Source organism: Enhydra lutris, unplaced genomic scaffold (genome assembly GCF_002288905.1).
Source record: "Enhydra lutris kenyoni isolate GAN:26980312 unplaced genomic scaffold, ASM228890v2 scaffoldscaffold21, whole genome shotgun sequence".
Taxonomy (NCBI): Eukaryota; Metazoa; Chordata; class Mammalia; order Carnivora; family Mustelidae; genus Enhydra; species Enhydra lutris.
In genome coordinates, this window is record NW_019154105.1 from 35,774,836 (window position 1) to 35,795,216 (window position 20,381).

The 20,381-nt window shown below is 36.3% G+C and overlaps 1 protein-coding gene across 4 annotated transcripts in view; it reads left to right on the top strand.

The window, feature by feature from the left end:
- Window positions 1–20,381, top strand: part of LOC111148923 (PDS5 cohesin associated factor A) — a 140,079-nt gene that overhangs the window by 101,825 nt on the left and 17,873 nt on the right. For all 4 annotated transcript variants that reach the window (XM_022505714.1, XM_022505717.1, XM_022505716.1 and 1 more), the window contains 7 exons: window positions 1,081–1,149; window positions 2,302–2,438; window positions 4,993–5,116; window positions 5,416–5,620; window positions 6,123–6,237; window positions 16,706–16,838; window positions 17,421–17,540. In XM_022505714.1, the coding sequence (XP_022361422.1) occupies window positions 1,081–1,149; window positions 2,302–2,438; window positions 4,993–5,116; window positions 5,416–5,620; window positions 6,123–6,237; window positions 16,706–16,838; window positions 17,421–17,540 (903 nt within the window). The remainder of the gene's footprint in view (window positions 1–1,080; window positions 1,150–2,301; window positions 2,439–4,992; window positions 5,117–5,415; window positions 5,621–6,122; window positions 6,238–16,705; window positions 16,839–17,420; window positions 17,541–20,381) is intronic.

A 20,381-nucleotide genomic window follows, 5' to 3' on the forward strand; every position in this document is an offset into this window, starting at 1 on the left:
TCAGGGTTCATTTGTGTTATGTAGTAGAAGTTCATTCATTTTATGCCAGAATAATACTGTTGTATGTGTAGCCTACATTTTGTTTATTCATCAGTTAATGGACATTTGGGTCTTTTTGCACCTTTTAACTTTCGTGAATAATGCTGATGTGAACATTTGTGTCCCTGTTTTCAAATCTTTTAGATAAATCCTAGGAGTGGAATTGCTAGGTCACGTGGTCATTCTTTGTTGTACTTTTTGAGGGATCACCACACTGTTTTCCATAGTGGCTGTACCATTTTGCATTCCCACCATCAGAGCACAAGTCTTCCAATTTTTGTCACATCTTTGCCAGTACTTCCTCTTTTCTGTGTTTTTGATAATGGCCATTCTAGTGGATGTGAAGTAGTATCTTGTGGTTTTGGTTTGTGTTTCCCTAATGACTAACATCATAAGGGATTTTTTTTTTCCATGTGCTTTTGGCCATGTTTGTATCTTCTTGGACATTCAAAGTCCTTTGCACACTTTTAATTGGATCATTATTGCTGAGTTGTAAGAATTCTTTATATATTCTGAGTATTAAACTCTTGTCAGATACTTGCCAAATCAAAGATGATGAAGATTTTGCCCTGTATCTTCTTTTAAGTGTTTTAATAGTTTTAGCTCTTAAATTAAGGTCTGATTTATTTTGAGTTAATTTTTGTATGTGATTTAAGGTAAGTTCATCTTCTTTTTTTTTTTTTTTTCTTTTTTTACTTGTGGATATCTAGTTTTTCTAGCACCATTTGTTTTAAGTAATTGGGTGCCTTAGCAACCTTGTTAAAAATCAGTTGACCATATATGTGAGTTCACGTATTTCTGCTTCGTTCCATTTTCTATATGCCTATAGGTGTCAGTGCCACTCATTTTGTCTTGATTACTATAAATTTGTAATAAGTTTTGAAATCAAGAAGTTCAAGTCATCCAACTTTGTTGTTCTTTTTCAAGCTCTGGTGACTCACTTAAAGGTTTCCTAGAGCACTGCATTGTTCAGCATGAAAAACATAATGAAGGAAACTTTAAAATTCTTTCTAAGAGTTAAATATATTCAATTGTCTATAGTCAACAGGTGAGAAGAATGGAAAATTATGGTCTCCAGATGAAGAGGTTTCCCCTGAAGTACTAGCAAAGGTAAATTTGTGTAGGCCTTGATAATTTTTGTGTTAAAATAATGAACATTCCTAGATACTCTTTTTCTTTAACCTGGCAACTAATAGTATTTTTAAACGCGGTACTTTATTTTTAAATCCAAAGTTGTTTCTCTCAAAGAAATTGTAGTCCTCGTTGAGTTATTTACATATAGATCTATGTCAGGATCTTCCGTAGAACTTCCCACCTGCTAAAATAATTTCAGTGAGGCTGTTTCACAGAAATTGTTTGTAGGATGTTGATGCTCCAAAGCCTCTTAAGTGTAGCCTCACTACCACTGTCTATAAAAATATGAATATTAACTTGGCAAAAACAGATGCTGTCATCGAAGTCATAACTTTTGATAGATACAAAATGTACCTCAATAAAACTAATTTTTAAAGTGGTAGTATTGGATTTGAAGATAAGACTTAATTTGCTACCATCTTCCTTGATTAAAATGTTTCACCTTGTGTAGCTTCCTAGTCGTGTTCCATCAATTCTTTTTTCCAGGTTGTCAATAAATGTAGTAAGTAACACCTAGATCCTTTAGCTAGTTCTTTGACATGCACTGGTAGCAATCTTTTGAGTATAAACCTCCAGGTAATTATGACCACAAATAATTATGGAATCTCCTAATTTTTTTAATCAGGACAGACAGGATCAGACTTAATGATTTCTTCAAAATAGTTTTTGCAGTATTATAAAAAATATTAAGATCTATCTAAATAGCTCATTTTAATGACTATAACAGGTATAGTTTAAATAGTTATTTTTAAACAGTATATTTTCAAATAATTTGAAAATCTTAGGCAAGTGTGAAAAGCCTGGGTTCAGAAGCCAGACTTTGGGCATGTTATCTATAATTGTAATGTGTCTCCATTGCCTTATCTATTGGAAATAAAAACACCTCCTTTGTAGGCTTGTTTGGAACATCAAATAAGTTAATACATGTACAGCTCTGGGGAGAGTGCCTATTATAGATTAAACAGAATAAATATTTTTACTGTTATTGTTATTATCCTACAGACTTATTTAATAAAACATGTCCACCAGCAATTAAGCAACCTCACTAATCTAATTGACATAAATTAATCTTCCCTTTAATTGGAATTTTAAGTTCCTTTCTTTTTTTAGCATGTTAATATTTTATAGGTACAGGCAATTAAACTTCTGGTAAGGTGGCTGTTGGGTATGAAAAACAACCAGTCTAAATCTGCCAATTCAACTCTTCGATTATTATCAGCGATGTTGGTTAGTGAGGGTGACCTGACAGAGCAAAAGAGGATCAGGTGAGATCTTTCCTCCTTTCCAATTTTTACAGCTCAAAATGTTGGTGGAACTTACATAGGAATTATTTACCTAATTAATACTGAATGTTGTAATTACACCATATGGTTCGGGATCAGATCTAATGTACTTCCATGGGGTTTTCATCTCAATGATGATGGAATGTTTCTTCTCTAAAGACCAAACTTTTTCCAGTAAATGTTTAGTCATAATCATTATATGTTACAGTTGGCTTCAACATACGGTTCACTTAAGCAAATAACTGTTGAAATACTACTCTTTGCAAAACACCATGAAAAGCATTGCAGCAAAAACAGAGAAGATTCAGTTCCTGTCTTTTACCCTGTAATATAGTGAATGAACCAGGGGGGTGACTTAGTACCATGAAAGGAATACATGCTTTAGTGGAGGAGTTCAAAGGAGGAAAAAGTCACAGCCCTCCTGGTGGTTTGCAGAAGATTAAAACAAGGTTCTGCAACTGAAAAAAAATAATAAAGTTTCCATTTCTGCACATTTTCAGTGTTTTGTGAAATTTCCATTTCTTCTTCCTATTCATTTTAAGATGAAAATAAAAGCAAATTTTTCATGATCCTTGTTTGCTTCAAATTCTTGATTTGCTAGGGTCCAGTAGTACCAACAGATAAAACTATAGAATTCTACTCGTGATGTGTTCCTACTTTAAAATGTATTATTACAGGATTAAATGAATTAAATCTTTAATTCATTTATGCATTCATTTTTTATTGAGCACTGTCATCTTAGGCACTGCTATGGTTTTTTTTAAAGATATAAAATCTCTCCTTCCAAGGAATATGCATTCCAGTGGAGATTAGGAAATGAGCAAATTACAGTAGAGATGCTGACTGCTTTGGTAAACTGAAGGAAACCATGGAAAACTATCTTTGTCATAGAATAAGTCAAGGGTAGTTTTGTAGGAACAGATTAGAAGATTAGAGCTGAGTTAGGGATAATAAAAAGTTTTAAATTGGGGGAAACTATGGCAAAGGCTTAATAATGAGCTTTTAATAAGACAAATAAATAGGCAGGATCCCCAATAGAGATGAAGACTACGAATTACCAGTTTATCTTTTTAACAATGTTTAACATCACTAAATACAGTAAATACAGTTTAAACTTAGCAATACTTGCCTATCAAATTAGCAAAAATATTTTTTAAAGTAATCACTGCTTTTTGGGTTCAGGAAAATGGGTCCCCTCATTAGTCCTGTGAATATAAATTGGCACAGTCTTGGCAGGACAGTTTGGCACTTTTGTCTAGATCCTCATAAATGTTACCCTTTTGACTCTTTATTTTTACACTCATGAAATAATTTTAAAAAATTATACAATAACATATATATAAGCATGTTCTTTCCAGCATTTTTTATCATCACAGAAAATAAGGGCATAGTTAATTGTGGAACACACATGTCATGAAATATTAGGCAAATCTTAATTAGGTATTATATATAGCATGGTTTAGCTTGAGCTCTAGAATCAGAAACTTCTGCAACTCTACACTCTGTTTACTAAGTGTGTGAATTCTATAAATCACTTTTCAAAGCATCAATTTCTTCATCTTACAGAGTGAAAATGAAATGAGATAAAGCCTGTGAAGTGTTCATACACTGCCTAGCACAGACTTAAGCACCCAGATGGTAGCTGTTTTTTTTTTAATTCCTCAGTCATTTGTCTGAGAAGCCATTTGAAGTTCCCTCAAGAATACCAGTGTTCACTTTGATAGTCCTCTTGTTCTGGAGTGCCACGTTTTCTCCTCTTGTATGGTAGTGATGGACTCAGCTAGCTTTCCACATTTCCCCAAGTCTTTAAAATGTCATAACCATGCTATGTTTAACATAAGTTGAAATAAGACTGTTCTTTCATCCGTTTATTGTCATATTTTACCATTTAGGTAATAAAAAACTACTGGGCAGGAGTGGAAGTGCTGGACCTCCTGGGGGGGGGCTTTGACTTACAAAAGGAAGTCTGCCCCAGAGATTAGTAGCCCAGATAGACACTGGCTCTCATTTCCGTATCCTTTCCTTTTAGATATTTGTCTGATACCTCCCCTTCTGTGGTGTAAATCAGCTCCTCATTGCTAGCCCCTCCATTTCATCAGATGTTACACGTGTGTATATATGGATGTGCGTTTAAAAACTGTAGGAAATAGATTTAATATGATAGGTGATTTAATCGAGTATTTTACAACGAATGTGTCTTCCTCCTGAAATGAGGAATAGTGTTCCTGATAGAAATTGTTCTTGGCATTGCAGTGATCATAGATGTGATCACAAGCAGAGCTGCTTGTTTATGGTAGAGGATCTATGCTAGAACATAACTGAAAATGAAGGCAGATAAGTTTATCGTTAGTCACAATGATTTGAGCCTTTTTCCCTGTGTTGAGTTCAAGGACTCAAGGTAATTTTCCCAGATTTGTACATTATATGTCATTTTAAGCATAAAGTTGAAGACCTTAACACTCAAAAAGGGATCAAAGCATTGTTATCAATGATAATGGTTATAGGAAATGTTTATTTCTTTTTTGTTTGTTTATAGTAAATCTGATATGTCTCGCTTGCGATTAGCTGCTGGTAGTGCCATAATGAAGCTTGCTCAGGAACCTTGTTACCATGAAATTATAACCCCAGAACAGTTTCAGCTCTGTGCACTTGTTATTAATGTAAGTAATCCTCTTATTTTTGTCAAGTCCTTGGCCTTCAAAGTTAAATACATTTACTTTCTGTGGATACAGATCCATTTACTGTGTGCACAGAAGGACCTGCTGTTATAACTATTCTAACTAAACATCTTCTAAGTATTGTACGCATTCCCCAATCGTTTTTTTAAAATGAGGATTTTTGGAACAAACTGCTCTTTAGTAGATGTTTTCCAGTTTTTTTTCTGAACTAGGTTATTTTGTCATGGTTTTTAAAGCACTGACATTTTTACTGACGTGTTTTTGGTTCTATGCCGCTGCAGGACGAGTGCTACCAAGTGAGGCAGATATTCGCACAGAAGTTGCATAAGGCTCTCGTGAAGCTGCTGCTCCCGTTGGAGTATATGGCGATCTTTGCCTTGTGTGCCAAAGATCCTGTGAAGGAGAGAAGAGCGCATGCACGACAGTGTTTGCTAAAAAATATCAGCATACGCAGGGAGTACATTAAACAGAATCCCATGGCTACTGGTAAGTAATTTTGAAAGCTCCAAGTGTGCAAGTGTATCTTGTGGGTGTATCGATTTGTAGGGGGCGTTTATTTCCTATCTCTCCATTGTAGTATATTTATAAGAACACTACAGCCGCTGCTATAGTTGTGATATACTTAATATCTAAAATCCTGGTTTCTGAGTGTTATTTAAGAGATATAAAACTGTTTGGAGGAATTGTATTTTTCTTACGGGATCAGCAGTGTGGCTTGATTTAAACACATTGCTCAGATGTCAGAGAGAAGAGAATTATTTTCTCAGCTTTACGAAGGACTCACTGTATAATCTTAAATTATCCTTTTGGCTTTAATAACTTTCAACACTGAAATGCATTTCAGTATCATCTAGATAGCAAGTTAGTTGCCTATAATTTAAAAATAACTGAGGAAAAGATGGAAACTGGAGTGGTTTGAATGCAAAATTAGAGGGGCATTTTGTAAAAGCTGTTATGACTATTGTTAATAATAATGTTTTCACTTCAGAGAAATTATTATCACTGTTGCCTGAATATGTAGTTCCATATATGATTCACCTGCTAGCCCATGATCCAGATTTTACAAGATCACAAGATGTTGATCAACTTCGTGACATTAAAGAGTAAGTCATGTTGATTTTCAAGAATTTTAGAAACTTTTACTTATTGAAAAATGATAAATTTTTTCCTGTTACTATTCCCATTAAAATAAAAACTTCTTTGTGGTTTTGTTTATTATAAATTTCATCCTAGAAAATTTTCCCCGTCTGTCAGGTTCCTTTTGATTCTTTTGTTTCCTGTTTGCAATTAACTGAGACTTTGAAACAGGTTAGTTTGGTTATTTTAGTTTTTATATTATTTTCACTATTTGTATTAAGATAGGTTTCAGTTATATCAGCTCGATAATTTTGAAAGCCATGTAGTAAAAATTTCTCTCCTTGAAACTAAACTTTACTTTCATACTCAAAAGATGCCTTAAAAATAAGCATGTCCACATGAGAAATTCTGTGGCAGGATTGTGGTAGTACAAGATTAGTCTTGTTAACACCAGTCACAGAGATTTGTATCTAGTGGAAACACAGGCAAGTAAACAGTTAAAAAAACACTTGTTGAATAAGTGGTACTTGTGTAAAACAGAACTTTATATATGATACAAGGTGAAAGAGAGAGAGGCAACCTAAGTTTGTCTACAGATGACCGCCAATAAACTTTTTTTTTTAATGGGGAAACAAGAATTGATTTGTTTTGCTTTTAAATTCCATACCACAACATTTTACTGAAAATGAAGTGATTTTTAATCTACAGATAAACGACTTTTTAAATGATACTCAGGTTGTTTTTTACAAGTTTGGTTTTAAAATAGATTTGAATTCACAGTAGATCTTACACACAATGATTTCAATAAATCAGGCCCTCCAGAGCACAATGTGGAGGTGTAACAATTATGTGATGACTTCTTAATAGTGCAAGGGTACAAAGACCTTTGAAAGAAATTAATCTTTCTACAGTATTAATCCCTAAAAACAGTTTTCCTTTATAGATGACAGCAATATTACCAGTTTCATTTACTTTTACTTTATAAAAGAACTCCCAGAGGAAGAAATTTCTGGAGGTTTTCCCTGACATATACAGCTATATTTTCTGTTATGCTTACAACATCTGCACAGTATGGCACATCCAGATCCAGATTCTTATGATCAAAGGCCTTCATAACTGCCTCTGCCATGTACTCTCTGAGGTCAGTCAGATTCATAACCATTCCTGCAACAGGATAAGTCTTCATAACTGTGCACATAGTCATTTGGGTTGTTGAATTTCCCAGACAGTTTCAGATTTTCATTACTCGGAGGTTTGCTGTAGAGCTGATGGGTTGTGCTGAGGGAGACAAGGTGGGACAGTTAGGCCCAGTGGCCAATGATGACCACATTGATTGCCTTGCCTCCGACCTCCAGGAAACTTTAAAGCAGTATTTACTTTCTCTCCTCTTATCATGATTTTGCTTTGCACTCTTAAACTGGTATCCTCAACTTGTATATGAAAGTATTATAGGGGCGCCTGGGTGGTTAAGTTGGTTGAGTGTCTGCCTTCAGCTTAGGTCATGATCCCGGGGTCCTAGGATCAAGACCCACAACAGACTCCCTGCTCAGTGGGGAGCCTGCTTCTCCCTCTCACTTTCCCTCTGAACTCTCTCTCTTCCTCTCTCTCAAATAAATAAAATCTTTTAAAAATAAATAAATAAATAATTGTATTACGATTTTTGTATGTGTGGCATTAAACCTTAATCCTGATCTCATTTAAGTTTGTAATCAACATTTATCTCTACCTCCTACAGCTTTCGTCACTGAAAATGTGTTAATATCTTAATTTGAAGAGGTGTTATATCTTGTCCAACGTTACTGTTAAGCATTGGGCTATGAGCTCCTTACATTTTGAGGGCTTGTCATTTCATTGTTGCTGCTTCCAATACATCATCCCAGTAATATAGTCTTGCTATTTCAAATGCTTGAAAATAAGTCTACATTTAAAAAAAAAATTTTAGGGCTTTTAGTTGATCTGTATTTTAAGAAGCCACATAATTAGGTTCTAGTCCCAGCTGTATGACTAAAAACTTTACTTCTCTGGCTCTCAGTTACCTTACCCATAACATGCAGGAGATAAAATAATTCCCAAAATGTCTTCCAATTCTTATTTTTGTTTGTCTTGTAAATGTTTACATTTGTATTTACAGGTTTTTTTCTTTAAAAACTTTTAGTTTGGCATTTCTCAGAAAGCACTTCCATAAAACGAAAACATGATGTATGTGTTTGCCTAGGACATAAGGTCTAGAGGTCTAGAGGATGTTTTAGTATATTTCATTGCAAAGCAGTCATGTGGAAGAAGGATTAGACTTATGAGAGAGAACTGATGTGGGAAAGAGTACTGACATACTAGAAGTAACTGGAGTTAGAAATGAACTCACTGGCACATGTTTTCTGTCTAGCACGCAACATTTTTTAGGATCTTTAAACAATCAAGTTAGCATGTAGTTTGAAGTGTAAAATTGTATGTTTTTCAAAGTGTGGTTTTTAACTTTGTGGAAATTATTAACTTATTGTGTCACTGTTTGGCTATTGTCTTTTATGGTTTCATATAAATTTCAGAATTATTTCTTCTAATTCTGTGAAAAATGCCATTGGTAAGGATTGCATTGAATCTGTAGGTTGCTTTGAAATAGTATGGACATTTTAACAATATTCTTCCAGTCCATGAACATGGAATATCTTTCCATTTATTTCTAGGTTTTGTAGTATCTTTCATTAATGTCTTAAGCTTTTGATCTATAGATCTTTCACCTCCTTGGCTAAGTACATTCCTAGGTGTCATTCTTTTTGATACACTTATAAATGGGAATGTTTTCTTAATTTCTCTTTCCGATAATTATTAATGTAAAAATACAAGATTTTTGTGTATTGATTTTGTATTCTGCAACTTTATTGGATTTGTTTATTCTAACGGTTTTTCGATGGAGTCTTTGGGATTTTTTGTGTAGAATACCATCTCATCTGCAACTAGTGACAGTTTTACTTCTTCCTTTTCAGTTTAGATGCCTGTATTTCTTTTTCTTGCCTAATTGTTCTGGCTAGGACTTCCAGTACTTTGTTGAATAAAAGTGGTGAAGAGTGGATATCCTTGTCTTATTCTTGATCTTAGAGGAAAAGCTTTCAGCTTTCACCATTGAGTATGATGTTATACATGGTCCTTGTTATGTTGAAGTATGTTCCCTCTGTACCCACTTTGTTCAGAGTTTTTCATCATTAATGGTTGTTGAATTTTATCATTCACTTTTTCTATATCTGTTGAGATGAACATAGCAATTTTTATCCTTTATTTTGTTAATGTGGTATACAGCTGAACCGTGCTCCCATCCATGGAGTAAAGCCCACTCAGTCATGGTGTATGATCCTTTCATTATTGTTGAACTCAGTTCCCTAATATTTTGTTGTATATTTTTGTTTCTAACTTCATTAGAGATATTGGCCTGTAGTTTTTCTTTTTTGTGGCCTCCTTGCCTTGTTTTGGTATCAGGGTACTGCTAGCCTTGTAAAATGATTTTGGAAGCATCCCCTCCTCTTCTCTTTTCTAGATGAATTTGAGAAGAATTGGTGGTAATTCTTCTTGAATGTTGGTAGAATTCACCAGGGAAGCCATATGGTCCTAGACTTTTGTTTGTTGGGTGGTTTTCAATTACTAATTCAATCTCCTTCTAGTAATTGGTCTTTCAGATTTTCTGTTCCCTGTGATCCAGTCTTGGTAAGTTGTATATTTCTAGGAGTTTATCCATTTCTTGGGAATGTTCAGTTTGTTAGCATGTATTTTTCATAGCATTCTGTTATGGTCCTTTGGACTTCTGTGGTATTAGTTGTAACCTTTTGTCTTTGATTTCTGATTTTTGAGTCCTCTTTTTTCCTTCGTCTGTCTAGCTAAAGATTTGTCAATTTTCTCTTCTCAAACAGCTCTTAGTCTCATCCATTTTTTTTTCCTATTGTCATTTTAGTCTATTTCACTTATTTCTGCTCTGAATTTTGTTATTTCCTTACTTCTTCTATCAGCTTTGGGCTCTATTTGTTCTTCTTTTCTCCTAGCTCCTTCAGGTGTAAAATTAGTTTCTTTCTGGAGATAGGTGTTTATCACTATGAATTTCACTCTTAGAGCTTCCCTGGTTGGATGCCTTTGTTGCATCCCATAAATCTTGGTATGTTAATTTCCATTGTTGTTTGTCTCAGGTATACCCTTTATTTCTCTCTTGATTTTTCCTTTGACCCAGTGATTGTTCAGTAGCATGTTGTTGAATCTATACATATTTGTGAATTTTTCAGTGTTCTTTGTGTAATTAATTTCTGATTTCATACCATTCTAGTCAGAAAAGATGGTTGATATTATTTCAGTCTCAAATTCATTAAGACTTGTTTTGTGGCCTAACATATGATCTATTTTGGAAAATGTTCCATGTGCACTTAAGAAAAATGTGTATTTGTTGCTTTGGTATGGAATGTTCTGTAAATATCTGTTAAGCATCTGGTCTAAAATGTCATTTAAGACCATGTTTTTTCTTCTTGGTTTTTCTGTCTGGTGATTTGTTCATTTGACTAATTGGGGTATTAGAGTTCCCATATATCAAAAATTATAAATACAGTTATTGTATTTCTCCTTTTAGGTCTGTTAATATTTGCTTTATATGTTTAGGTGCTCCTAAATTACGTTGGGTACATGAATATTTACAAAGGTTATATCTACTTCTTTGTTGACCCCTTTCTCATTATGTGTCACTCTTTTTGTGTATTATTACAGTCGTTTTAAAGTGTATTGTGTCTGATACAAGTGTAGATACTAAAGCTTTATTTTGGTTTCCATTTGCATGTAGTATCTTTTTCCATCTCTTCACTTTCACTGGGTGTGTCTCTTGTAGGCAGCATATAGATGAGTCTTGTTTTTTTAATCCATCCAGCCATTCTGTGTCTTTTGGTTAGAGAATTTTTTTTTTTTTTTTTAATTTGACAGACAGAGATCACAAGTAGGCAGAGAGGCAGGCAGAGAGAGAGGAGGAAGCAGGCTCCCTGCTGAGCAGAGAGCCCGATGCGGGGCTCGAACCCAGGACCCTGGGATCATGACCTGAGCCGAAGGCAGAGGCTTTAACCCACTGAGCCACCCAGGCGCCCCTTGGTTAGAGAATTTAATGCATTTACAATCAAGGTAATTATAGATAGGTATGTGCTTATTGTCATTTTGTTAATTGTTTTGTGGCTGTTTTTGTAGTTCTTCCCTATTCTTCTTTTGCTTACTTTCTGTGTGGTTTAATGGCTTTCTTTAGTGGTATGCTTATATTCCTTTCTCTTTATCTTTTGTGTATTTACTGTAGGTTTTTATTTCTTGGTTACCATGGTGCTTACATACAACAACTTATAATGGTATAAGTTGATAACAACTTAAGTTTGATCCCATTGTAAATCTCAACTTTTTTTTAAATTTCAAATTTATTTATTTGAGAGAGAGAGAAGGAGAGGGGGAGAGAGAAGCAGACTCCTCACTGAGCAGGGAGCCTGGTATGGGGCTCCTTCCAGGGACTTGGGGATCATGACGTGAACCGAAGGCAGACACTTAACTGACTGAGCCACCCAGGTGCCCTTAAATCTCAACATTTTAACTCTCTTCCCCACACTTTGTTTTTGATGTTACAGTTAGCATCTTTTTATCTTGTGTATCTGTTAATTATTGAATCATAGTTTTACTACTTTTGTCTTTTAACCTTCATACTAGCTTTATAAGTAATTCACTACCTTTACTATACTATATATTTACCTTTCCAGTGATACTATTTCACATTTGTTGTTGTTACTAAATAGGGCCTTTCTTTTCTACTTAAAGAAGTCCCTTTGATCTACAGTGTTTTGTGCTGAACAATGTGTTAGGTAGTCTTATGGGGATTCCCTTATATGTAACCATTTTTTTCTCTTGTTGCTTATAATATTCTCTTCCTGTCTTTCACTTTTGACATTTTAATTGTAATGTGTCTTGGTGTAGGTCCCTTTGGGTTCGTATGTTTTGGAACTCCCTGGGCTTCCTGGATCTGGTGTCTGATTCCGTCCCTGTGTCCAGGAAATGTCAGCTATATTTCTTCAAATAAGATTTCTGCTGCTTTCTTCCTCTTCTGAAAGCTCTACAATTCAAATATTAGTCCATTTGATATCCTTTGACTTCCTGAAGCTATTTTCACTTTTTATTTCCGTTATTTTTCTTTTTGCTGCTTTGATTGGGTAAGTTCCACTGCCTTTCCTTTAGGTTGACTGATCCTTACTTTCTGTTTCATATCTAGTCTGCTGTTGAACCCCCTTTATTGTATTTTTCAGTTCCATTATTATAATCTTCAGCTCTATGAGTTCTTTTTTTTTCTTTAAAGATTTTATTTATTTATTTGACAGAGAGAGAGGGAACACAAGCTGGGGGAGTGGTAGAGGGAGAGAGCCCAATGTGGAACTCGATTTCAGGACCCTGGGATTGTGACCTGAGCCGAAGGCAGATACCTAATGACTGAACCACCCAGGCGCCTGGCAGCTGTGTGATTTCTGTTCGGTATTTTGTTAAATTTCATCCCTACTCAAGTTCTCACTCTGTTCATCCAGTCTCCTCCCCAGTTTGGTGAGCATTTTATGACCATTACTTTGAACTCTTTATAAATTTACTTACCTTCCTTTCATTAAGGCTTTTTTATGAAGTTTTATCTTATTCTTTCATTTGGAACATATTCCTCTGTTTCTTCATTTTGCTTGACCCCTGAATAGGTTTCTGTACAGTAGAGGAAACCATCTTTTCTAGTCTTGAAGGAATGACCTTATGGAGGAGTTGAACCTTTTTATTCAGCTCTTCCCCAGCTCTTGGTCATCTCTCAAAACTTTGAGTTTATCCAAGCAGTTATATTTTTAATAGCTCCCTGTAGTTAAGGATGTGCCAAGAGCCGTCAGTGACCCATAATGGAGGATCTCTGCACCTAGATTCAGATTGACTGGAAGCCAGACCTTCAGGCAGCTGCATTGAAAACTATGCAGATATATTACAATCCTGAGGGCCCAGGAACATAAGCCTCACTGACTACCAGAGCCTGGTAATCCTGAGGTATGTACCCTAATTGGCATTCATAAAAACTGGGGTTCCAAATGAGTATATGAGCCCTCTTCTGGGAGATAGCAACAAGCTGGAGAAAGACTGAGAGCACCAACATGGCGTTTATAGTCTTTGTTCCTTGAGGAAGTGCCATAGGCCACTGAATGTGTGGCAAACCTAAGTCTTGCCCGTTGTCCGAAGCTCCAGAACAGAGCGGCCTTTTGACAGGAAAAACCGGGTCTTAGCCTGCCAACAGTGGTCCCTCTGATTACCGCAGTCCCTTGGGACCCTGGAATTAAAGCCCCTCCAGCCACCACAGCCAGGTGATTAAGGGGTGCCCCGTGAGCATCAGGCACAAAAATCAGGCACCAGACTCAAAGCTCCCTTCCAAGAAACACTACTCTGGAGCATGGCAGAGGGTGAGTATGAAGATAGCACCTGCCCTCCAAGGTCCCTGGAAAGATTTCAGTCAGCCTCTAGATGATTGTTTTAATTAGAAGCCTACCCCTCAGGTCACAGTTCTGATGACTGGCTAATAGGCCTACTTCACAGAAAAACCAGGCCCTGGGTCAGTTGCCTTTTTCTGTGCCTGGGAGGGGTGGTAGCTGGTAGTTCTTTAGGCACTCTTTGTGCACTGGTTACAGTCCTTTGGGACCCAGGAACATAAGCTCCAATGACCACCAGTGTCAGGTGATGTAGAAGTGTCCCTTGGCAGCATTCACAAAAATTGGGGCCCCAGGGAGGGATCTGAATTCCTTTCTAGGTGATTATTACATTCCCATGTGACCAGACGCACAAGTTTCTTTGCTCTCCAGAGCCAGGTGTTCAAGAGATGTCCCCCTGGGCAGCACCCACAAAAATCAGGGCACCAGACGTGTAAAGGCTCCCTTCTGGGAGCTACTCATCCTCTGGAGCACAACAAAGGGAGAATGTAAAGATGGTATTCCCAGTCTGTTCTGAAGAGCATTCCAGCAGGCTCCTAGATGTGTTAGGTGAATTGGATGCCTGCCCCTCGGGGTTAGGTTTTAAGCGGGTTAACGTTCTTCACTTTAAGCTGCTTCTGAGCTGGGCCCTGGAGTGGGTCAGTTCCAGCACACAAACCCTTTAAGTGGTATTTATCCGATCACTATAGGCTTGTGGGGCCCACTCTGAGACATTTTAAGGACTCATCTCTGAAATTCCTGTTTTAGAAGTTGGGGTGACCAGTGTGGGATTTGAACCTTTTACCCCTCAGGAAGAAGCTCCAGGTATTTGAGTTCCTTCGCAGTTGTCGGTCGCAGCACCAGGTGTGGGGTTCCTGGTGAGATTGTGTCGCAGCCTCTCCTACCCATTTTGGTGTGTATTTTCTCTTGTATGCCTAATGTATAGTCATCACTCAGTCACCTTTAGGTTTTTAAGAGGTAATTGGTTCCATATGTGGCTTAGATGCAGTATGTTCCTGAGAGGAGGTGAGTTTGGGGTCTTACTACATCACCATCTTGAATCAGACTAAGTTCTCTGTTTCTTATTGATCTTCTGTCTGGCTTTTCTCCATTATTGAAAATAAGTTACTGCGGGGGCGCCTGGGTAGCTCAGTTCATTAAGCGTCCAAGTCTTGGTTTCAGGCCAGGTCATGATCTCAGGGTTGTGGGATTGATCCCTGCATCAGGCTCCACGCTTAGCAGGGAGTCCGCTTGAAGATTCTTTCCCTTTGCCCCTCCCCCCATTCGTGCTCACTCTCATGCTTTCTCTTTCTCTCTGAAATAAATACATAAATCTTTCAACAAAAGAAACTAAGATATTGAAATTTCAGATTATTATGCAGAATCATGTATTTCTCTTCAATTCTGTCAATTTTTGCTTATGTAATTTTGGGACTCTTAGGTTTATATGTAATAGTAATCCTAAATATCTTTCTGCTGAATTGAACCTTTTATCAGTGTAGTACTTCTGGGTCTCTTACAATCTTTTTTTAGCTTAAATCTATTTTGTCTGATCATAAAATAGCTACCAGCCCTCTTTTGGTTATTATTTGCATGAAATGTGTTTTTTATCCTTACACTTTCAGATCCTTTGTGGTTTTACTTCTAAAGTGAGTCTCTTGCAGACAGATATAGGTCGATCTTTTTTTTCTCTCTTTTCTTTTTCCATTCTGCTTATCTCTGCCTTTTGATTGGGGGCTTTAATCTATTTTCATTTGAAGTAATTACCAGTAAAGTTTATTTCTGCCATACAGCTATTTGTTTTCTCTGTCTTATATATGTTGTTATTTAATATCCTTCATTACAGCTTCTCTCTTTTGTATTTACTTTTTTGTAGTGAGCCTTTTTGATTCCCTTTTCTGTGTATTTTTAGTTATTTTCTTAGAGATTCCAAATAATATTTGTAACAAACTAGATTGAACAGTAGCAGCTTAGTTTCAGTAGTACACAAACACTGTCCTACACATCTCTATCCCTCTCCCTTTAGTATTGATATTGTGATAGAAGTTATATCTTTTTACATTATTTCCATTCACGTAGATGGAATTATTCATGCATTTTTCTTTAAAGTCTTTATGTAAAAATAGTTAAAATTGAAAGTACAGTAATGCTGGCTTTTACATTTACTTACATGATTACCTCTAGTATTTGCTAGTGTTCTTTCTTTCTTCTTATGGTTTAAGTTACAGTCTAGTGTCCTTTTATTTCAGCTCGAAGGACTCACTTTAATAGTTCTTCTAAAACAGGTCTATTAAAAATGAACTCCATTAACCTAGTGCTATATTTCCCCCTTACAGTAGCCTCTCAAAACATTTACGTAGACTGTAGGCAAAGAAGTATGCATTTGTTATCATTAAATGATTTCGCCCCTATTGACAGCAGTTAAGAAGTAAGTCCCCTGGCTGCCTGAGAATCATCCTGGGTACTATTACAAACAGGTCTTTCCCAAGATTTGTTGATTTAGGTTCCCCAGGGATTCTGATGTTCATCCTGATTTGGGATTCACTTTTACTTAGAAATTCAGGTGTTCTCTTCAGATACTTTATATGTTAAATGAGTATACAATAATAAGTGGAAAAGCAAAAATAGTTTGAGATGTGACCGCTTAGCTGAATGACTGGTTGCCGTGCGCATGCAGTTCGGAGCCATGTCACAGCAGAATTCCACACAAAGCCTAGACCTGCACAATTTGCAAATAGTCAGAGTGGAAAGACTTTGCTGCCTGCTGGTTTCCTCGTCGTTGCTGGGCAGTGACACATGTGAGATCATCCAAATGTCTGCTGAATCCCTACAGAATGAATCTTTACATGCCTCCTGAAACTGCCAGATTTTCTTATATTAAGCTACGTTTTGTTTTTAATATTTTATGGTTTAGTTTATATTTTACTCTTACTTTGTTATATCCAAACAACAGACCTTCCCAATAAGATGTTTAATCCATTAAGCAAAGCACCTACATTTAGTCTCTTAATAGGCAAATATATTCATCATTTAGGTGCCTATGGTTCATGCTTGAAGTTTTAATGACAAAGAATGAAAACAATAGCCACGCCTTCATGAAGAAGATGGCAGAGAACATCAAGTTAACAAAAGATGCCCAGTCTCCAGATGAATCCAAGACAAATGAAGTAAGATATGTGTTAGGCCAGTATGTATTAAGATAATTACAGGAAAAAGTATTACGGTCCTTGTCCCACTTGTTTTTCCTATTAACATAATAAATCAGATTACAGAATGTTCATAAAAATACGTATTTATGGTCAGTTTTTATTGTTTTTTATTATAATTGAATTCCATTATTTGAGGACTGTTTATTACCCTGAAAAGGACATTAAAACTTCTACAGAGCAGGGGGATGAGAACTAATAAAATTTACTATTCTGTAGCTGTCTTAAAATCTTTAGTAAGTTACAGACAAGTAGATAACTCCTTTCTGTATGTTTCCCTTGGGTTTAGTTGAATTGGTTTGTTTTTAATGCATACTCGACACTCATGTTAATTAGGTAAAGGGTGTTTTTGTTTGTTTTTTATTTTTTGTTTTTACCAGGAGACTACATAAGAAGAAATGCAAACACAAATGTGAACTGTTAGAGGAATAAATAATACCCGCATATCCCTCTTTTGATTTCATTTTATACATCAGGTAGAATTGGTACTTGTGGTTATTTTGTGCTACTGAAAGTTATATGTGATCTTTCTTTCCTCCTTAGAAACTTTATACAGTATGTGATGTGGCTCTCTGTGTTATAAATAGTAAAAGTGCTTTGTGCAATGCAGAATCACCAAAGGATCCAGTCCTTCCAATGAAATTTTTTACACAACCTGAAAAGGTAATTCTTTTTCTCTTCATTGTTCTACCACACTAAACTGATTTAAATTTCAGTTACCATCAACCCTAATGGGAAATAGTGGATTGTCTTGACTACAAAGTAAGAAATACCTCTTCATATTTATATCAAGGAATGGGAGGTTGTCTTCCAAAGCCCTGAACAAACACCATTCTCATCTTGCAGAGTACGAGAATGCAAATCAAGCTGTATGGTGGTGCTCTTCCGTGAGCTCTTCCTTCCGGATATTTCTAGTATGGAAAAGGAGTTTTCAGATTTCTTAAATTATCTTCATTTCATTTTATTAAAACACTGTATTTTATTAGGCAAGAAATAAAATGGTATAAATATTATAAATATTATAAATACATATATAATAGAGATATTATATATACACACACACACACGAAATAAAATGTTAGAATTAACAGAACTGGTCTCAGCAGATGATAAACCAGTATTCTAATCAACAGCTTCTTACTTAAGGGACTTTAGACAGGTTAACTCTTCTAAGCCTCAATTTCTGTTTCTCTAAAATTCAGGTGATAATACCTATGAACAATTATTAATACCATGTCTGTAATTTTATGTTTATAAGAGTTTGTCACATAGTAAGCATTCAGTACATGGTAGTGATAAGACATCATTAGTTCTGCTATCAGCAAATTAAGTCTTCCGTGTAAGTAAATTTTCCAGCTAACTAAAGCTCTTTGTTTTCCAACTAAACTTTTTTTTAAAAAGTTTTCTATTTATTTCCTGCTTTAAGGAAGTATTTGGAAGTTCAACCTTCCTGTGCTTTGTTTAAAAAACAGAATCCTAATTTTTTTTTTTTTTTCTTTTAAATTAGTAGGCTTCATACCCAACATGGGGCTTGAACTTAGGACCCTGAGGTCAGGAGTCACATGCTCTTACCAACTGAGCCAACCAGACAACCCGAGTCCTGAATATTTTTAATTGGAAAAAATACATCATTTAAAAATTTTTTATACATTTTTCAAACCTTAAGATATGCTTCAGGGTAATACCCTCCCTTAGAGTATTTTACAGAACATGCCCAGGAAATGGAGCTTCTTACTTTTAATGTCATACTTTGACAAAAATTTTAAACAGATTTTCTTTAATTTAGTATTCAGCACTTAGTTTGCCTGGTTTTTGATAGGAATAATAAAGATTGCAAAGTTATTTGCTCTCTAATTTAATAGACACTGTTCTTTGTAAGTAGTCCTACCTGAGCTCTTGAATTTAAATTTACTTCTATTATTGACCTAGGGTTATTGTGACGAGAATAGTACCCAAATAGAACCTTCATATAAGGGGTGCCTGGGTGGCTCAGGTCCTCAGGGTCCTGGGATCAAGTCCTACATCAGGCTCCCTGTTCAGCAGGGAGTCTGTTTCTCCCTCTCCCTCTACCTGCTACTCTGCCTGCTTGTGCTCTCTGTGTCAAATAGATAAATTTTTAAAAAATATAATGGTGATCCCATCATTAAGAATTAAATTGCTGGGGTGCCTGGGTGTCTCGGTTGGGCATTTGCCTTTGGCTCGGGTCATGATCCCAGGGTCCTAGGATCGAACCCCACTTCAGGAGCTCTCCCCAGCAGGGAGTCTGCTTCTCCCTCTCACTCTCCCTCTATCTTCTCCTTCTCTCTCTCAAATAAATAAATAAATAAATCTTTTAAAAGAGGGGGGGAATTAAATGGGGCACCTGGCTGGCTCAGTCAGTAGAACATGTGATGCTCATTCTCGGGACTCGATCAGGGTCGTGAGCTCAAGCCCCATGTTGGATGTGAAGCCTACTTTTAAAAAAGAAAACAAAGAATTAAATTGCTATTTGTAAGTACACCAAAGTTTAGTTGGTTTTGTTTTGATATCTGAAACTTAGTGTTTTTAGCCTTCTTAAGAACTGGGTTGTTTGCTTTTTATTTTTTGTTTTTTGTTTTTAATTAACATATAATGTATTATTTACCCCAGGGGTACAGGTCTGTGAATCATCAGTCTTACACAATTCATAGCACTCACCATGGAACATACCCTCCCCAGTGTCCATCACCCAGCCACCCATTGCTCCCCACCCAAACCCCTAGCAGCCCTCAGTTTGTTTCCTGAGATAAGAGGCTCTTACCATTTGTCTCCTTCCCTAACCCCATCTTGTTTCATTTTTTCCCTCCCTACCCCCCACGACCTCCAACCCTGCCTCTCAAATTCGTCATATCAGGGAGATCATATGATAATTGTCTTTCTCTGATTGACTTACTTCACTTAGCATAATGCCCTCTAGTTCTATCCATGTAGTTGGAAATGGTAGGATTTCAGGGGTTTTGATGGCTGCATAGTATTCCATTGTATATATACACAACATCTTCTTTATCCTGTTGATGATTTGGCTATTGTGGACATTGCTGCTATAAACATTCGGGTGCCCGTGCCCCTTCGGATCACTACATTTGTACCTGTAGGGTAAATACCGAGCAGTGCAATTGCTGGGTCATAGGGTAGCTCTGTTTTCAACTTTTTGAGGAACCTCCATACTGAAGAACTAGGTGTTTGGTCCCCCCCCCCAATAAGCAGCTTTCCTCATTTCCTTTTCTGATATGTTGCTTTTAATCTGGTATAAATTTAAACACTAGGAAACTAAGCATATTGAGATAATGAGCCTAGTGAGGCTACAGTATGTCTTGATGGATAAAGTGAATGAACGTTGGTACCCAGGCTTTGTAACATTGATTTAAGCTGCACAAAAGCCTTTGTGGGGAGAAAAAAAAGATAGAGCTGTGCCTGGCACACATGCTAAAACTGTTATGTCTTTATAGGCACACATAAACCATCTGTTCTTCCCTAGGACACCAG